The sequence below is a fragment of the Pagrus pagrus genome, assembly GCF_965226575.1.
Source record: "Pagrus pagrus genome assembly, chromosome: 10".
In the NCBI taxonomy this organism is placed as follows: domain Eukaryota; kingdom Metazoa; phylum Chordata; class Actinopteri; order Spariformes; family Sparidae; genus Pagrus; species Pagrus pagrus.
The window spans coordinates 25,407,181-25,427,085 of NC_140194.1; the positions used below are offsets into that span (position 1 = coordinate 25,407,181).

The 19,905-nt window shown below is 41.0% G+C and overlaps 1 protein-coding gene across 2 annotated transcripts in view; it reads right to left on the bottom strand.

Annotated features, from left to right (window-relative positions):
- The window catches only part of LOC311263799 (solute carrier family 66 member 2), a 56,114-nt gene that overhangs the window by 18,368 nt on the left and 17,841 nt on the right, over nt 1-19,905 (bottom strand). For both annotated transcript variants that reach the window (XM_084364117.1, XM_084364118.1), the window contains exon 4: nt 6,017-6,233. In XM_084364117.1, coding sequence (XP_084220243.1) covers nt 6,017-6,233 — 217 coding nt within the window. The remainder of the gene's footprint in view (nt 1-6,016; nt 6,234-19,905) is intronic.

A 19,905-nucleotide genomic window follows, 5' to 3' on the forward strand; every position in this document is an offset into this window, starting at 1 on the left:
ATACATTTAAACTTAACATTTCTTTATGTTCAATTTTCTATTTCTCTCTTGTCACAACGCTGTGCTTATGCTCTGGTTAGGTTTAGGCACAAAAACCGCTTGGTTATGGTTTGGGGAAACATCATGGTTTGGCTTAAAATGCCTGTTTTGGTCAGCTGGAAATTGTCCCAAAGTCTCAAACATCTGGTTTTGTTGCCACAAACATGGCTTGAAATTGCCCCCAGGTCACCATAAAAATATTCAGCGGTGTCTAACTTACAAATGTTGAAACACCATGACCCCCCATCAACAGTATTCAGTGAATTCACACTTACAAATGCCAAAATGCAGACTCGAACTGCAGTCACCCGTTTGGGCAGCCTTGTAGCCTATAACTGCACCACCATCCCCTCCACCTCCTGATGTGAAAACATGTCATGTGACCGTAATATGGCACGCTTTGTACAAATATCAATATGGTGCACAGCCTATGACATGTACATATTTGGACGAATCTGTGGTTTGTATCGGGGCTAACATTATATCTTGGCGACTTAGCTGTGTCATCCCCATTATCTTTTGCCAGACGGCAGCTGGGTGAACAGACTGTGGCTTGGTTGGGTGTTGTCTTTTAGCACCTCACCAATACTAACGCTCAGTAGATGGGTACCAGTGAGGTTGTGGGCGGTTTGAATGAGGTTTTAATTGGGGGCTCCACCATTGGTGGCTTGAATCATTATCATAGAGCGATTTTGCAGCCTGTGCGAGCTAAGGTTGGTGTTTTTAGAACATTTTTTGTGCAGCAAAACTGAAAACTATGTACATGTACCACATATGCAGCTGCTTTCCTCACACCCACATTCAAGTGTTCCCATTTTGAGACTCACAACTCTGGTTGACAGGTCACAGAGTGCCTGGAGGTCATAACAGTGTCTGTATAATATTCTCCAAGGCCATACTGTGGATGCCCATAGTCCATAGCCTCTACATAATGGCTGCTATAAGCAAAAAGTGAAAACATCAATGGGCTGCTATGGCAGATCGATAGAAACATGACCACCACTCACATTGTAGGGTGTTACCAAAAGCTGAGAGCAAGAAACAAGGTGCTATCTGTGAAGGTGTGAGTGAGACACAGTGACAAAGTGAGAGAATGGGACCTGGATATGCTGCACATGCACAATAATGGGACAGGTGCTTATCTCTATTTTTTTTTGTTGGACTCAATTGAATGTAGGTAGTTTGACTACTCTTGTTCCAGCCATGACGATAAAGAACAGTAAATTGTATTGAGAAAGACAGAGAAGAAGCTGCTGTCTAAGGAAAAGAAAATAAGATAAGAATCCCTTTAGAAACAAAGCTGTTCTGTATTTGTCTGCATAGTTTTCATTTAGTTGGACAGGCAGACTGCCATCTTCGCTGTCCCCTCCACTGTCGCTGAGTGACATTGTGAAGGTTGGCTGCTTTGGTGCAGAGCTTGGAGAGCAGAACGGGAGAGGAGGCAAAATAGATAAAGTTTAATGAGAGGGAAGAGAAAAACAGGCGGGCTCCCCAGGCAGCCAAGCAGACAGCACCGCTGAGCAATCGCTCACACACAAAAGCACATTGTTGTTTATATAAACAAATCACAACTTTAAAATTCAATTGGAGCTTCAACCTGAGTAATCAGTGCTTTCAAATGTCAGGCAGGCGACAGCATCACTCAACGACCAAACTCTGGTGGATTAAAACCTGTCGTCTCCATAAAGTCAATGTCTAACGAATAGCTAAAGTTTAAAGTTTTTTCATGGACTGAATGGTATCGTGTGCTGTAAGTAGTGTTGTTTGTTTTTGAATGAATATAAACTTGAAGGATAATTGTGCAAAATAGTAAATCCATTCAGTAACACACCTATAGTTTGGCTCACTCAGTACACACCAATGGAGCTGTGACATGTTCTATGTGGGTGACAGTCGTCCTGTGTCAGCACTACATGGACTCACAGGGGAAAATCAATGTACTCCTGAGAATGACAGCAACGCATGGTGCACTTCACTGCACCCATGCATTTATCTTCTGGTGGTCAAAAATGCTAACAAAGAAATGATTGATTATCGGCTTAACCTGTATTATTTATTTATTTTATATATTTAAGTTTTACTGAGAGTAATGCTCTCTTTTGCAGGAGTGCACTGTTCACATTCACACCTGGAAGCTGCCCTGACAACTACTGATCAGCCGGGGTTCAGGGCCTTTGCTCAAGGGCACCTCGGTTGTAATGAGGGAGAGAGACAAGGGCTGCGCTTTCTTTCTCGAAATTGCCTACCAGATAAGAAATAAGGCAAGACATAAAGGAGCAAATTTTCAGATGTGAATGATACATTCCCCATATATTTCCTTTTCCATCACGTCCTTCTGTTTTTTCCACACCTCATTCAGTCTTGCCTCTCGCTCCCTCTCTCTCTCTCTTACTATCTCTTTTATTATATCTTTCCATCACAACTCTGTCCCTTCCTTGGTTTCCCAGGAGTAGTGGTATGAGTGTGGAAGTGTGCGCACACACATGCAGAGCATCGATAATGACCACAAAGCTTAATTACACTAAGTGCGACTGAACGTGCCTGTGTGTTCGTCTCTCTCTCTCTGTAACTCTCTGTCTGGTTTTCCACAACATGCACCTGTATGAAGGCGTTCATTTGTGCAACCTGGAAAAGGTGAGAAGTCCTTAATGAAATGAATCCATACACTCATCATCACACCTCAGTAATAGGACTCAGGGGGATCTGGTTGAACAACAACGAGTAACTGTTTCACATGGGATTACATGTGAGGAAGGGCAGACTACATGCTGCCTCATCATATCTGGAAAACAATTTGTTCGTCCTTAAATGAACAAATGGGAGAATCCTTAAGTACACGTGACAAAGGTAAAAGATGTTTAGATGTTATATATGCAGAGACAGGAGTGCTGAATGTGCTGTTTCAACCCAGCAGGGTCATTCAGTTAAACCGTAGAGATCGATAGCGAGGTTAGAAAATATCCATGTTGAAATTACAGTATTTTCTGAAAAGAGTCATTCAGTATTGTGGAATATTTTCTGACATCTGTGTTGTTTCTGTTGGCTTGTATCATACTACCACATTACTGAGTATGCAGGGATTTTGCCATAGATCTGAGTTCAGCAAATTGATGTCCCCCACCCTTTCATCAGTCATCTCAGAGCTCTAATGTAGTTTTATTGCGTATTTAATCCTTGGCGTGATATTCACTCTGAGTTGAATGAGTGCTCACAGAAAGTGCAAGCCCAGATGTATACCCTGAGGATACTTTATGTGAAATGGGGCATATTACAAAGAAAGAACGTCCTGCCATTTAAACAGTAAATCAACTACACTGCAGCATCAGTACACTCTTGCATTACTCGAAGACATCAAAACTGAAGTACATTCACAGCTAATTTCTGGTGTTTATGGATTCATGTGTGGCAAAATATGTGCAGGCTTGACTGAATTTTCTTGTGTGTTTTAGTGTAAAAGCTACTTTGACAATTCTGAGTGATAGTTGATGCACAGAAAACATCGAGAGGGGCCTGAAGGAGAATTGTGGATATACATTAAATACTGCAGTATGTGGAGTATAGATAAGTAAGTGAAAATGATTTATTCTAAACGGGAAAACGGGCACACCCTCATTAGGCAAAAGCCCTTCTCACCTCCTCTTTAGTGACAGTGTACAGAAGTGTACAGTATTTCTATGGTATTCTTATACTATAAAATAGAATACAGCAAACTAGGACAGAACAACACTAACAGAGGGATTACCAAAATGATACGTGAATATCTGCAAGACAAACTGCAAACTTTTGCCATTACCAAGTCTGAACGGTCAAAGTGTCAATCATTTACAGTAATTAGCCGTGCAAGCTGCATGACTCTAGTAACGGTAATGTCTGTCAGAGTATCCACTAAATTGGTCTAGACTGAGAGGAATGCCAACAATGTGCACAGACATTCATGACACATTCATGATGAATTGCAATGACTTTGGTGTCCTCTTAACTTTCATTTAGCGCCATCATCTGTCTGATACTTTGATTTTAGACCAAATGCCTGCAAAACTATAACATTGGGATGTGGAACATCATCTATCTGGTGGGGAGGTACTGGGTCTGGACACCAAACTCCTTCAGAACTGCTGGACTATCCCCTCTTCTGGAGTAGACTAGGATGAGAGGCGCTGGGTGGGTGTAGGACCCGGGTTGCCAACACGGGCCTGCGGACCCCAGTGAGCATATGACTTGCCAGCAGGGCACCTTAACCATAATTTTTTTTTACTAATAGGCCTACATGTAGCTTATTGAATGTATAACAGTGTTCCCCTGACATACTGTATACTTAACTTGGGTGGGCCCAAGTATATTTGGCGACCCATTTTAGCATCTTATACTTGTATTTTTTTTTAGCCGTCCATAAAAGAACGGCATCCACGCTCCCATCTACTGTCAATCACACATGCTCTGCAGACAGAGAGAGATGCTTTCTGGCATTACATCCCTCCTGTAAAAACACTGATTGTGACGCAAGCTCTCCAGTTTGATGTAGGCCTACTTATGCTCCAAAAACAATTTCTCGTGCATCCCGGAAAAAAGGTTGGGGACAGAGGTCACAGTAGTCTAAAAGCTCTCAGATGGATGGATGAGATACAGCCTCACAGAACTGCAAGCGTGGCTGAGGACTGTTGTTCTTGTTCAAGCAACAATGTTAAACATTCCCAAGATGGAGGATTTGCTGCTACTCTTTGTTTTATGGGAGAGGTAGTTGAATCTCATTACATTTTGGGCTGTTAGTCAGACAAAAGCAATTTCATGGCATCACATTGAGCTTTTGGAAATTGTGATGGGCATGATTCATCATTTGCTGACATTTAATAGAACACATGATTACTTGATAAATAAAATGATCATTTACCTTATTTACTTTACTTTAACCCTAACCCTGACTCTAACCTAACCCTAAATAATCAATAGGTTTGCTGCAGCCCTCAAAAGACATATATTTCCTGACTGAATTTGTGTATGAAGGAATTTTGAGTCAAGAACTGGAAAACAAACTGCTGTCGACTCCAGGGAGAGTTGCTAATTCCATCTGTCTCTGCAACATCCTAATTTTAGGATCATCATCCTATTCCCCTCGTGTGCATGTTAACTTCTGTCTGACTTCTATACTTCCAGAATATTCCACAGAAAAAAATGCCTGCGTCCTGAAAAGAAGAAGTAAAATATTTTGTTTTGTCTCTTAGGGCATTTTTCAGAGATGACTGACCAGCAAAGCATGCGAATAGGCTACACACACACACACACACACACACACACACACACAGTATACATGATTTTTGCACTGATGACAGACAAGAGACATAATGAGGAAATAATGATCATAATTAGAATGAAGTTCTGTGCCATTAGGGGCGCAATTGATCTTACAGCCCTCTACCTGAGAGGCTAATCAGTATACACATTGACCTTTGCACACACAAGAATAGCATTCAGAGTGCAAGCTAAGCATTTTGTTTGCCCCCTTTTTCTGCCTCGCTTTCCATTCAAGGTGACCTTGAATTTAACCTGGGTACGATCCAAACCTTAGAATTTACCTTAAAATGTGGAATGTGCTTTGATACCCTGGGGTATCATTTCCAGTTGTTTTGAGCTTGAAAGGAGGGACAGCATGCAAAATTATATTTTTAATTTAAATCAGTGCATCACTCTTTGTCATTGGTAATGCATTTACCCTGGTCAGTGAAACAGATTGTTAAAGATTCAGTCTTTGAGTTTATCCAAACCCTGACTCACTGTTTTTTCCATGTAGCCTCTAATGATTAAAAAATGACCTTATTAGCATATTTTGTTCGTGGGAATGTAAATGACTTGCACTCCCTGAACATTTAGGTTAATGAGAGTACTTTCCACGTGGAATCCTGTGGGAGTGTGTATGGCACTGTAAGTACAGTGAGTGAGTAATGAGCTTTCTGCAAAGCTCTGACCTCAAAGTGTGCTGTACCTCATGCCTTTTGTGGAGCGGTTGTGGAAGTTTTGCAGCAGCTGCGGGAGGCCCAGCATGGCCTCGAACATCACGGCCAGGGAACCCAGCGTCTCCACAAACACCACAGAGTCCAGAAGCAGCAATGTGATGACTGCACAAAGAACGGTAAAGCCAAAGCAGAAGAGCAGGTAGTCCTCGAAGGCGCTCCACTTCCAGAAGTAGCGAAAGTCCAAGTCTGGAGAGGGAGAGGGGAGAGAACGAAGCAGATGGAGAGAAACAATTTAAATTTTGCTCATTAGCTGTCGTCAGTATTGTTTAAAGTTTGGAGAGACTAATTTGAATGGATGTGACAGGTAGAGGAGAGAGGGAATCTGAAGCAAAATGAAGAAAGGGAAAGAAGTGTGGGAGGATTTAAAGGAAAGAAAGAAGACAGAAGAGCCTGAAGAGATGATCGAATAAAGAGGCAGAGCAAGCATGAGGAGGTGTGTGTGTGTGTGTGTGTGTGTGTGTGTGTGTGCGCGCGTGTGGTGCTGGAGGGTGAGAAGGTGCCTACAGAATGTGAGGATGGAAACAGAAGAGCAATGGTGACAGGCAGAGATTGAAAGGGCGATATAGCGGGAAAAAGACGAGAGGAGGAAAGAGCAGGAAAAAGAGTGTTTCATTAAAGGATGCATAGAAATTCTGCAAAGACAGCACTCTTAAATCAATACTACACACGTACATAAGTGAGTGGAACAAAGATAAATGAGATACTCTGAAGCTTTACATTTCTATTACTTTGGAATAACCTAGCCTTTTGCGTGACCAGGCTATACATTTAGAAAGTTTATTACCTTTGGTATAAAGCTATCTTTCCACTGACACAGCTCTATTAATCATGTGTGGCCTTTACCATTCACTGATAAATAACAGGAACACTGCTGTCTGAAGCTGTTGTTTACTACTTTGCTTGAACAAAAGAGGTGGCCCACCCCAGGTACAAAAGTCAGTGTGTAATTCTGAATTGGAATTGAACCAAAATTTAAATAGTCACAGTGGTCGAGTAACCTGGAACAATGTCTCTCCCATCGGCTTCAGAGGGAGCTTACAGCTCCGAGGCTGGTTCAGCAGCTGCCAAGAAAAGCTTGTAGCTTGTGAGGGGAAACATTCAGCCAACTAGATCTACATTCTCGTCACCATCAGCCAGGTCCTCAATGGGCCATAATGTGAGATGATCGACGATCTCTTATTGCTTATGTATGACCATGGAGCTGTGGAAAAACTAGCTGACATCAGCCAAAGGAGATTGATGGCTAAATAAGAGCACATTAGTTAGTGTGGGGACTCAAGTGTGACGCTGCACGCTGCCAAGCATCTGACTTTAACATGTGCTGCTGTTACTTTTCACAATGACTGAATAGGCTGCACCTATATAAGACGTGTATGTGTGTCCTTGCATGTCTATAGATGAGAGACAAACGTTGACAGCAAAGACTGATAAGAAAAATCCTTTCGAATGTGGCAATTATAGGGCTGTAACATATTCATTATTGATTAATCTATACTTTCTTTAATTAACCATTTAATCTATAAAATGCCTGTGGACCAGATGCATACAATTTAATTACCGCATACCTTGTTTGATTCTGGCTGAGGACCTTTGTTTCATTAAATTGTTGCTATTTAATCTTTTGTCAGTCAAATAAGCAGTCAAAATAGTAATTGCTGCTGCATCAAATTGGTAAGAAGTTAGATTTGTATTTATGCTGCAATCCATTGTGATGAACACTCCATTGTAAAAAAACATGGTAAAGTCCAATGAAACAGTCATCCAAGTTGCAACTTCACTGATATGAACACACATGACATCACAACAGTATGACGCCGCACACAATGAACAATAACCTTTCACCTTTTTATCCCTTTTTATGTTATGTAGTGTTTGTGTTGTGAAACATGCTGCTCTTTGTAACCATGCGGTACAAGCCCATTTTCTCTTAATTTGTTGAATCAACTGCTGTGGTTGCTTGTGAAGTTCACAGACTTGCCATACAAACATCAATGAACAAAATTATATATTTAAACTAATTGAAATATGACTAAAAGAAGAAGAATAGAAAATGTAATCAATAATTGAACAAAAGTATCTTTTAATTCCATCCCAGTTGTGTGCCTTATTTGGGGTTTGGATTTAGGTTTTGACTGATATTAGTGTTCAACTGTACAAGACAAACAAAAGCTTTCTTAAAGCTTTCAACAACATCTCAAGATTTCCATTCGGAAATAATAAAATGTAATAATTACTTTAAAAGGAGACTCGAACTGTAAAGGCCTGCCAATGAGCGATGAAGGATATTAAAACCCTGTGTTCTCCTGCCTGCTCTTTCATCCAACACCCCTCTCAATGAAAGAGAAGCACTTCCATTCGTCAGTGCTTCTCTGTCTGAACAAGACCTCATCCATTCATATCATCTCACATACTTTGCATGCTATGTAAGATCACACAAAATATTCAGCACACACACACGTAACACCAGGCTGGGACGCCTCCCATTCCACTCCAGTGAACTGTATCTGCTGTTGCATCCTGGGAGAGACAGATTGAGACATCTCGCGGCGAGTGCAGCGTGGCGCGCTCGCGGCAAACAGCGAACGTGATTAATGGCTTTATCACCTGGAGACACAAAAGACATATCGCCCACAGCAAGCAGACAAGCGAGGTGGGAGAGAAGAGCAGCACAACACAACATGCTTCTCAGCTCTCTCACACACATGCCTCTTGACAAATACCGATTCTCAGGGTGTGACTTGTGTCTGTTCTCACAAACGATGACACTGACAGAAGCCAGAGAGGTGGAGACAGAAAGCCTGACACGCTTACTCACAAGTCCCCTTCACTTCAACACAACATCAAACCTGCAGTCAGTGCCGCCACTGGCAGCTGGCAGAGGAAGACTGGAGAGTCAGGGGAGGCCTAGAGGCTGCCCCTTTATCAGCAACATGAGGGCTTTCCATTTGTTTGAGGCCAAGGTGGTGATGTATAAACATGCTGACAGCAGCAACAATGAGAGTAGTGGTATTTCACAACTCCTGTCAACTTTTCAGTGTATAAAGCCTCCCAATGATCCTCTCACATTTTCATCTTTTTAATTTAGCTTCCCCTCCTTCTCTCTCCAGCTTATCGCCAGCACACACACTTACACATTCAGACACCCAAAACACTCTCCTCTTGTCCTCTTACCAGGCAATCCAATCTATTTTCATGCACAAAGCAACACACCCACTTCCCCTCCTGTTATCCCCGCTCCCTCTCTCTCTCTGTCTGTCTCTCTCTCTCTCTGTCCCATTTCGTCTCTCACTTATAAAGCCTTGTATGTTTACCTGCATAATCAAATTGCCCGGAAGAGCAAAATTAAAAGGGAAAGCTATGCATCATTCATGGAGCCATTTATTTTATTTGGCCTCCTCCCATATCATGCATCATCCCCGGTTTCCTCTTCCTGACTAGCTCACTTCTTTCCTCTCACTGTTTCAAATCTTTTTTTCCACCCACCTCACTGACGAATAAAAGTGCCAGCTTCACACTCAAACACCTCCTTTGTGGCTGCTGTCCTGTCACCCGAGAACAGAACAGGTGGCTTGGCCTTTTCCAAACAGCATCCTCCTGTCTGGTGTGTGTTGAGGCCAGGGCGGCATTTCAAAGACCCGAGAGGCTCCGGAGAGCCAGGAGGAGGCGAGACGCTCTTTCTTCACACAGACTCTTTGTTTACACAAAGCCCATTCAAGATCAAACAATTCAATTACTAAAAACCAGCGAGGAAACAGCGCAGAGGAGGTCAATGCCCGTGTATGAAGTTATTTTGGGAAGATGTGAAGCTGCTCGGGCAGGATAAGTCAATCAATTTAAGCAAGTGTGTGTCTGTTCAGGCTTGAGTTCGAGTTGATTGGGGATGGGAAGGAATGGGATGGAGGGTGAGCGAGTGTGGAAAAGAGGGAGAGAAGACTCGAGTCAGCTGAGTGGATATATGGAGGCTAAACTTGTGGTGTATGGCATCAAGTTGAGCAGAGAAAGCACAGCTCAGAGCTGAGAGACTCTGAGACAGAGACAAGGATGGACACTGACAGCTAGAGAGCCTGGAGATATGCTGAGTCAGCACTATCAGTCTGCGAGCAGAGCAACTCAGCTTGGTGTTATTTTAGGACGTGTGAAAGTTGCTGTTTGACATCTCTGGTGGGTCTGTTGGGTGCTCGGTTCCTTGCTCTAAAGTACAGCTTTTTGTAGGACATGCAGGATGTAATGGACTTTACAGATTATTATAACGTTTAAAAAAAAAGAAATCTTTTTTTAGTTCAGATCAGGCTGAAAATGTCAGGACCCAGAAACTAGTCAAGGGTGATCTCATAGTAGGGGTGTGCAGTATACTGGCTTCAACAGCATCACTGGTGTCAGGTTCTGCTACGACATGGATTTGTTAATCCAGTGTTGTAGCATATTAAAAACAATGGGCTTTCCTGTAGCTATGATGACCTGCAGTTAGAGGGTTAAACATGTCCTTGTAAGTTACATCCAGTGACTACTTGTGCAAGGTCAAAAAGGATCCCAATTTCTCTGTTATTGTCTGCAAGAACCAACACCAACGTCTTCATCTACTGCTGTCATTAGAGGAAGTGAAGCTCCAGTTGATTCACTTTAATGTGGATTTGTGTGCTAACCATCTTAACCGTCTCAATTACTGCTTTCTCAACAATGGCCAGTGATGCAAGAAGAAGGATTCGCTTCAAACTCAAACTCAAGCTCAAGGATGGATTGTTACCAAGTTCAAACTTGGAACCTGTAGGTTTTTGGCATTTTCTGTCAATTGTAGGCTATGGCGTAGGTCATGCATCTATGTAGAGGCTAGGCCGTAGATACAGCGTAGATTCAATGCAAAAGCATAAATCAAGCTTAACTCTGAGAAGGAATCACAGCTTATTTACTAATTAACCTACATTATCTGGCAGGCTAATCCTCCAAAAACACATGTAGGCTCATACCTATTTTAGAATCATGTTTGAGTGGAGTATCCCTTTTATTTTTCTAATACTATGATGTAATACCGTGGCCAGAACAAAACGGGAAAAAAATACTGTGAAATAAACTTCAGCTTATATCGCCAAACCCTATCTCATACTGTAGTTGAACCTGCAGGCTGTCCTTGCTTTTTCAGCTCATGAACACATCTTCACTGGGTATCGATGGCACAGACACCTTCTTGACAAGCTTTCATAGGGACACCATAACACACCAACACCGCTCTGAAAACCAAGACTGGGCATGTTTGCAGAAGGTGGTTCATGAGCAGAACAAGACTGAGTGAAGACAGATAGGAAAGGGTCCGCTGCTCCCTGCTTCTCCCTCTTTCTCTGTCAGCTCTCTGAATAATACAAAAGCTTCTAAAATAATGTCCACTAATTAAGTTACTGTGGGAATGTAACACACTGAAGCACACACAAGAACAAATTGCCTCCCCAGTGGGTTTCCTCTCCTGAACTAGAACATATTCAACTTGGGAGCAGAGTGACTTCATTACACAACTTTGTCTGGTAAAACATTTTGTTAATTTATTAACACAAATATAAGTAATGCTGACTGAGCATTTCACCTACTTCTCCCTTCAGTTTTGCAGAAACTTTGCATCGACTTGTAATCACAAAATCATCTACAATACTTGTAGTATCAGCAATTATTTATGAAATTAAGCAGGACACAGAAGAATCCACACACTGGACAGTCAGCACAAACCTAATTAAAGTTAACCAATATAAGGGAAATTAAAGAAAGAACAGTGATCACAAGAACCATCTCGTTATAATTCCAGAAATGCCCCCGATTTTTATCAACCACCCCTCTACAACATCTGCTCCATTTCACTCTCTTTCCCTTCTGGTTACACAGCAGACAGTTTCTTGCACATTGTCAGCCTGGACAAACATCAGCACTGTGTGTCAGATGGCTGGGGTCCAGTCATGCGTTAGAAGGGTTATTTGTGGTAACAAGAGCTGCTATTTCGGCCCAAATTCACACCTGCCTGGCTGTGAACTTTCCAGTCATGTTCTTGACTTTTGAGTCATCATCTCACATTCTTTCATGTTCATGTACAGTTTAGTCAACAGCTACTGCCAGTCTTCAGTCACACAAACAGTGACCGTCTGACGGCAAGAACTGGCTCTTAACTGGTTTCCTTAGATGCCAAAAGAGCTCAGTGTAAACATGTTCTCACTTAGAGTGGGCAAGACCCAGAAAAACTTAACCAAGTAATTAACAGCTCATTTACCTGAAAATGTAAAAATAAAACAACTGAAAATGTGTGAGATGGTGATAAGCAATTAAAAATAAAACAGACAACACAGTTTGGGTCATTTTCACTGGGAAAAGCAGGATTAAGATAAGAGTTTGTGTCGGGTGGATCTGTTTCGCTAAGAAATTAAAATGTCTGATCCAATCTTGACGATTTACACACAAAAATGCCTGTATACACACACAAAACCACAAGCACAGGGAAATCACAATGTCCACTGCAATTACTGTAACTATAATTTCCAATATCTTCTGTGTGCTTGTTTGCCACAGGGGACTGAGACATATTCCAATAGGCCCTGCACCAAATTGTGTATTTGATTTGCTTTTGTTGCATAATCTTTTCAGCCAACATGTTTAATCCAGTTTTGGATTTGTTGCTTCACTGACCAGTTTGTCCAAAGTACATCCCCTATTTTTATCTTTTATGTGCAGCGAATTAAATAAATAAATTAAGATGTAATGGAAAGCCACATTGTTGCTTTAGTCCCTGGCAGCACTGCAGTGCTCTCTCAGCTCTGTTTGGTCACATCCGCCAAAGCAAAAAAGCCCGTCTGTGTCGTCTAATGCATATCTATTCACAGGGACGACTTGCACATTCATTTGCATAATGTTTTGTGTATTACAAAAGTCATCCATGCAGAAACATCCAAGTAATACATTTACAAGTCAACAGTACTGCCGGTGCTTGCTTGAATGCTAAATGATGAGGGATTGTTAGCCTCGCACAATTACTGGATGTTTATGAGATCAGGAGCCACTCCTCTCAAAAACAAAGAAATACACCTCCTCAAGCACTCCAGCTTTATCACTTACAACACAAACAAAATCCTAAAAATAACAATCAGTCAGTTTTGCCATTTGTATTACAGAATCCCACTTTCCAAACGACAGTCTCACTCTCAGAAGGCTCCAAAACTGCTGTTATATCTAGCCAAAACACTTCACTTAAAGGTCCTATTTGTAAGAAAGGTTGATTTTTGAGTCTCATTCTGAATTCATCAAAACGGACGCTTTGGGTTTCCCAACTCCTCACATGCTAACGTTTATTGGATTGAAGGTAGGGTCTGCTGCTATCCCAAAGTGTCAGTTTTTGACAAGTTCGGAATGGGATTCAAAAATAAACTTTTCTTCCTTTCTTTGAATCAGCCAACTGATTTTTTTTTTTAACAGAGCGAACAGCATCAGATTACTAATTTTGTCATTTCAAAAATGCTCCCCAGCAGAAAGACAAATTAGTTTATGATTAGTAAAAGAAGTGGTGTGTTTTTCTCTGTCACATTAGGAATACCTCCAGCTCAAGTCTGCCCTTAAAAAGAAAGAAGATGTCCAAATACAGATGTCATGGTGGAGACTGCTCCACCGGCAGCATATGGACCACAAGGGGATCAGTCCTGTCAGCAGGAATGAGTACAAGCCAGTACTTTTTAGTATTTTACCCTCGCCTCTGTAGGATTGTCAGTCCTGAAGCAACATTCAGCAGGAGACTACTAAGGGTGAGCATCACGGGGGCAGAGGACACAGGGTGGAATCTCTCAGTTCAGGAAACCTCAGACTTCCCCAGAGTAAGCTGTTGTTGGCTCCTGCGTACTATTGTTATTAGATCGTACTGTGTTTAGAGAAATTGTGTGTCTTTCTCCCAGGTTCACAAGTCAACAGTTGTCTGAGGATGTAAGCCGGAGACCCGCCCACTCCACGTGCATGTGGGTATGTTTATGTGTGAGAGAGTAATTTAACCTTCTTGGTGGAAATTAATCTTCCGAAGTAAAGGCTACCACATCCTCCCTGAATGGTGCAGGACTGAAGCTTAAAATTAGATTTATTTTATAATGTCTACATGACAGAAGATGATAAGCTGTAAAACACACAGATTGGACATTGGTGGACATTAATCTCCCAAAGTCTAGGCTACCCCATCCTTTATGAGGGGTTTTGGACTGAAGGTTAAAATGAGATTTATCATATAAAGCCCACAGATACACTTAATGACTTATTTCCCCTTTGACATTCATGTTGAGAGTAGCAGAGGACTTTGAAATTGATGCATAAAAAGCACAAATTGGAGCATATAAAATTCACCAGAATTCAGGAAATAAAGTGTCTGACACCCCCAGACTCTCCCCCTACCCCTCGGATTGATTTCTGTATCCTGGGCATGGGGCCACTAGCAAGGTGTCTAATTGTAATTGTAATTGTGTCTAATCTCTATTGTGTTTTGGTAGACTAGTAGATAGATGAATGGAGAAACGATGTAAAAGTTGAGCAGCAGAAATGAACACACACAAACATAAAACTATGATTTGAGACAGAGAGAAATGTCCCCGTGTTCGTGCTTTTGACAAATAATCCTTTCTACGAATTCCTGCAGCAGTAGCATTTCTGAGAGTCGGCTGTTTTGACCTTGTGAGTGAACCATTACTGTGTGGTTCCACTACTGATCGCTTCCTTGCTGAATACTTACTGTATGTGTGTTCCTTCTAGCCTCTTGACCCTGACAGGACGTAAGTAATGAGCTCTATTGGCATTAATGACCCACAACAACAATTCTGTGACTGTTTGACCTCTGTTACATACTAATAGATTCAACATCCATACTCCTTCCATAGAATAAATACTCAGCCCCATATACACATCAGGGCCCGAAACCGTCACATTTTACACTTGGCAGGAGTCACTTCTGTGTGGTTCTCCTGTTAATAGAGACGAACAGAAATGATCTATCAAACATTTTGTAAACATGTCCTGGTCTGCTTCACAACAGGAAGATTGATGGCCCACTCCTGAGCATGTTTGTGAGCATCCTTATAGAATACAATATATCTATTGGTACAGTCTCTATGAATCTGATGATAACTGCACCACCCCCAAAGGCAGCGAGAAACAACCACCCGGAGAGACTACCCCCTTTAATTCAGTCAAGCCTAATCCAATATCAAACTCGATAGCCCTGTATCACTTTAAATTCTAAAACACCCATAAATATTTCTCCACAATTTATGTTCACCAGATCAAAGATCCATGCATAAATGATACATATTTGTATGTTTATGTATATATGCATATATACATTACATATCTATTTATTTATTTATTTATGTATGTACTCATAAGTAATGGTTAAATAAGGAAGCCTATGCTGAATTATTAGCTAAAGATTAATGGAGAGGGGGTGGGATTAGATAAATTCACACTTCTTCCCACTCCTTTTCGAACATGCAATTAGAATTGCCTGTTTTCATGTGCCCTTCTCTTTTGTTGGTTTGTTTGTTTATGAATGAAAATGGCGAAAAAATGCCCCATCAATGTTAAGAGAAGTGAGAAAAAATTCCTGGATCCACACCAAAAGTTAGATTTGGAAAATTATGTTTTGCCAATTCACTTTTGTCTTGGAAATTGAGTGCGTGTCTCTTGGTGGGCTGATGTCAGGCTGGGAAATAATTCAAAATGACTGTTTATTGAATTTGGGTGGAATAATGGGGATTATGTGAGTTGTTGAGGTTTTTGTTTTTGAGAGTTTGCCTGATTTAATACATAACACAGATTCAGTTGATTATTTTGTATAATTTTGACACTTCAATGAGTTATCCTTTAACAAGAAGAACTGAACTGATACTTTATATTGTATCATGTATTGATATAGCGAGGTGCTCAAGTGGGAATGGTATGTTGATTTTGGAAAATATATTATTCACATTAATAACAGGCTTATGTAAATTTCATCACAAATAATGTGTTTATTTATAACTGGGGGTCCTGTCCATGGTTTGTTCTCAGGAACACAGACTCCCAGAGAAGAACTCTATTCCCTTCCTCTTTTTGCACAGACCTCTCTTGCTGTCCTCCTTTTAATTCTCCCTCTCGAGATGTCAGTAACAGCACTTCCTCCCTCTCTCCTTCTTGTCCTCTTCTTCTCCTGCATCTATACAGTACTGTGAGTTCCATTAAGCAGAGAAAACCAGTGATAAAGAAAAGCCCTTCACTGGCATTGTCCTTCACTCGCCCTGATAGCATCCATATAAGCCTCTGTATCTTCCTCCGCATTCCAGCTAAATCCGTAATGTCTCAAATCCTTTCAAGATCACACAGGACCGGGTGTGTCTGCAGGTGATTTGGCTTTCAGAAGCTTCAGCGTTCTCTTTCTGAAGTTCACTGCTTATTTTGGATTTGCTGTCGACAGCAAAATGAAAGTTTGATGGCAATTCGAAGAAGAGTTATCCTTCTTCCTTTTCATGTGTTTTTCAAAGGTTTTGATGAGTGAGCAGATATGTTTTCATATTACAGGCCTTAGCTGTTAGCCACTAATCCCAAACACTGTGGCTATTTTCATCTCTGCCATCCATGACAGAACAGACACTTTATAGTACTAGAGGTTCCCCATCATTTGCATTAATTTTGCTCAGAACAACACTGACAGACTGATCTGACTGGCTGGCTGGCTTGTCACCAGCATTAGAATAATGGCTGGGGTAGCATCAGGAGATTCTGATGAGGCACAACATCCTCGCCTTCATTTTTATTTTTTCTCCTGCAAGCTAGTTCTTTCAAACCAGTGTTGGCAGCTCATGCTGTCAGACGCAGCTTGTGAATGCTTGTTTAATAGAAGAAAATCAGGGCAGCGTGCTGACACTGAGCTGACAGTGAGCAGGAAAGTCCATCTTTTTGGGCTGTGATTTCGCCCATAGCTGTAACGACATACGATTCATCCCCTCGGTATGTGAACACTGACACATTTTTATTGTTCTCGCTCTACTCCGGCATGTTGGATTAGAAAAGAAACAATAGCTATGAGATTTAAGTACTGGCTTTCAGCTTTACTGGTGTTTGGTGCTCACATCCATACTTATGGAAGCTCTAAAGGGCCATGCATTCATACATTTTATTTCCTCCGTTTTCCCGTGATAACGAGTTAATTTCATTTGTTTTCTTGAGATCTCGAGTTATTATCTCGAAATAACAACTGCCGTTTTCCCGAGATAACGGAATAATTTTCTCGAGAACGTTGGACCTCCTTTTATTACAGTACTGCTATTCTCAGAGAATGCAGCAGGACAATGACAGTCTTGTCTGAGTTTTTCATGACCTGGTTCTTGCAAATGCATTTGTGTGACATTAGTCAAAACATTCAGCCACTTACAATGAAATGTGGCAGCATTTCACATTGAATGAGTCGAGGCGTACATCCATGCAGTAAGAGTGCACCTAAACCTCTCTTAGTTTTTGTTCCTACAAGTATTCTCAGTCAGTTCCGGCAAACTCTCTGCACAAACCTGACGTAAATCACTTGATTTAACTTGATGAACCTGCCACCTGTTCATGAGGAGATGCACTTTCGTGACATTTTATCATCTGCATAATCAGCAACTCCAACATGCTTATACAAGACCACCTGCTGTGCTCAGTTTCTTGGAAAGTTTTATTCACAAAAAGAGTAAAAAGAAGAATCTGCATCACCAAGTTTTAAGTCCAGGGGCCAGATGCATAGATTCAAGACTAAAACTCTGTGTATGCACAAAGAAAGAAATATGCATACGCAGATTCATAAAGCTGTGGGTACCCCTGATTCTTCATCCATAAATGGATATAGAAATGTCCTTAAACATCATTTGCATATCGAAACTTGTGCGCTCTGCACCACTTATTTGACTTCAGCAGACAAAACATCAGCAGACAAAACATAACAGATTTAATAGTGTGTCAGTAGCAGTATTTGGGGAAATCAATAAAAAACTACTAGTACAGCAGCATATAACTTTGGGAATTAATAAGCCAGGATGCTATGATGAACAGATCAATCATTCTGCATTTTAGCTGAACTCAATTACAAATTTCAACTCTTCATTATTTCTGAAAGTGAATGTGACTTATTCTTAAATTTCTTTTTCTTACATGCAGTCAATTTCCTCTGAGAAGCAAGCAGAGAAGCAGGTTCATAGTTGTCAGAGTAAGATTGAGAGAAAAAGCCAGAGTCCATAGTTTAAAGCAGTGTATTTTAGGTGTGAGCATAGTGTATTTTGGAACATGTTTTCCTCTTGTATTGTCTTTTTTGTTGCCTTGGTGGTGAGGTTTTGGCATTTTTGTTCATGGTGATCGAAACACCTTTGTACCCTGCTCATTTAATGAGCGTATCTCAAAAACGAAAATATGTACATAGTTCAAATAAGTTCTGAAATGTTAAAAATGTTTTGTTCATGTTTCTACATTCAGATATCTTTTGTAACAATATGTTTTGTTGTTGTCAATTTGTTTTTCTATGTATAACACAATTTAAATACTTAAATACTTATACTAATTATGGTTTGTTGACTTATATAACCTTCTAGCTCATGGTGAGTAGATTTTAGGGATATAAGCGTCTGGAGATACTTGAAGAAATGACTTCACAAAAAAAAATACCATTGTAGGCACTGGCAGACCATTTCTATTGCAGAGTTCAAAGCTAGAGTAACACAACTCTTTTGCGTAAGCGCATTTTTTGGCTGCTTTGATTACAGCAGACATAAAAGGGTTCTGAAAAGTGTAGCTGTGGTGGACCATGGTGCTGTGTGTGCTGTGGATGATAACAGGACAGAGTGCTGAAGCCAAGAGCACAGATGCAGTGACCTTGGTGGCAAGGACGGTGGAGTGGAGTGGATGGAATTGAGGAGGTGAAGCATCACTGGAGCACTCATGCTGGGAAAATATAACGGAGACTGCAGACGATCAAATTAACTACACTTGGGCTCTCATGTTCTATGACTCATTCTGTCGCCCTCAGACACTCTCAGACACAAAAACACACGGCGGATGTGGGTACAAATACCTCACAATGTACTGTATATACTATATGCAGACAAATGCACTCTCATATTTCCATTTTCTGTACTTGCTTCCTTGTTGTTTAACACACACAGACACAAAGTTAAGCCGGCTGTGTGTGAAGGTGATCTGGTCCGATAATAATCAGCTGTTGACCAGATGGAAGCGTCGGCAGGTCCAGATAAGGACAACAGCACAGGGGACCAAAAAGGGTCCAAACTATTTATTAGGGTCTCCAAGGTCAGACGTGTTGTCAATGGGAGGCTTTCTTCCTCTAGAGATAAGCAGGTGTAAACAGAAGATAATGTGACTGGAAAACAAAGTCAACGTGTGAGCGGGACTATTATTAACTCCAGAATTACCTTGTGTGTGTCAAAAGCTATCCACATCAACCATGTGACCTTCAATGCAGTAATGATGATTTCCAAAGTGGCATAGAGGGGTTCACATTTAACAAACGTTAAATCGTATGGTTATTATGGTCGGAAAACATTTATTGTTTAATTAAATTCTTAACCCACACGGACAAATTAAACACAGCCTGAGTAATTTAAATCCACATCAGATATACACAGCATTGTCACACTTTAATAGAATAATGATAAGGCAATGACGGCCCAGAGCTTGTAAAAATAACATTACATAATTATTGGGCACATTGGAGCACATGTTGACATTTACTAAGGTAGTGGATTTAAAGGAACACACACTCGGGTACATTAGGGGCATTACAGGCAGTGTATATAAACCCTATTGCTCCCTCTAACCCTGTTTGATTACAATTACATGCACTGAA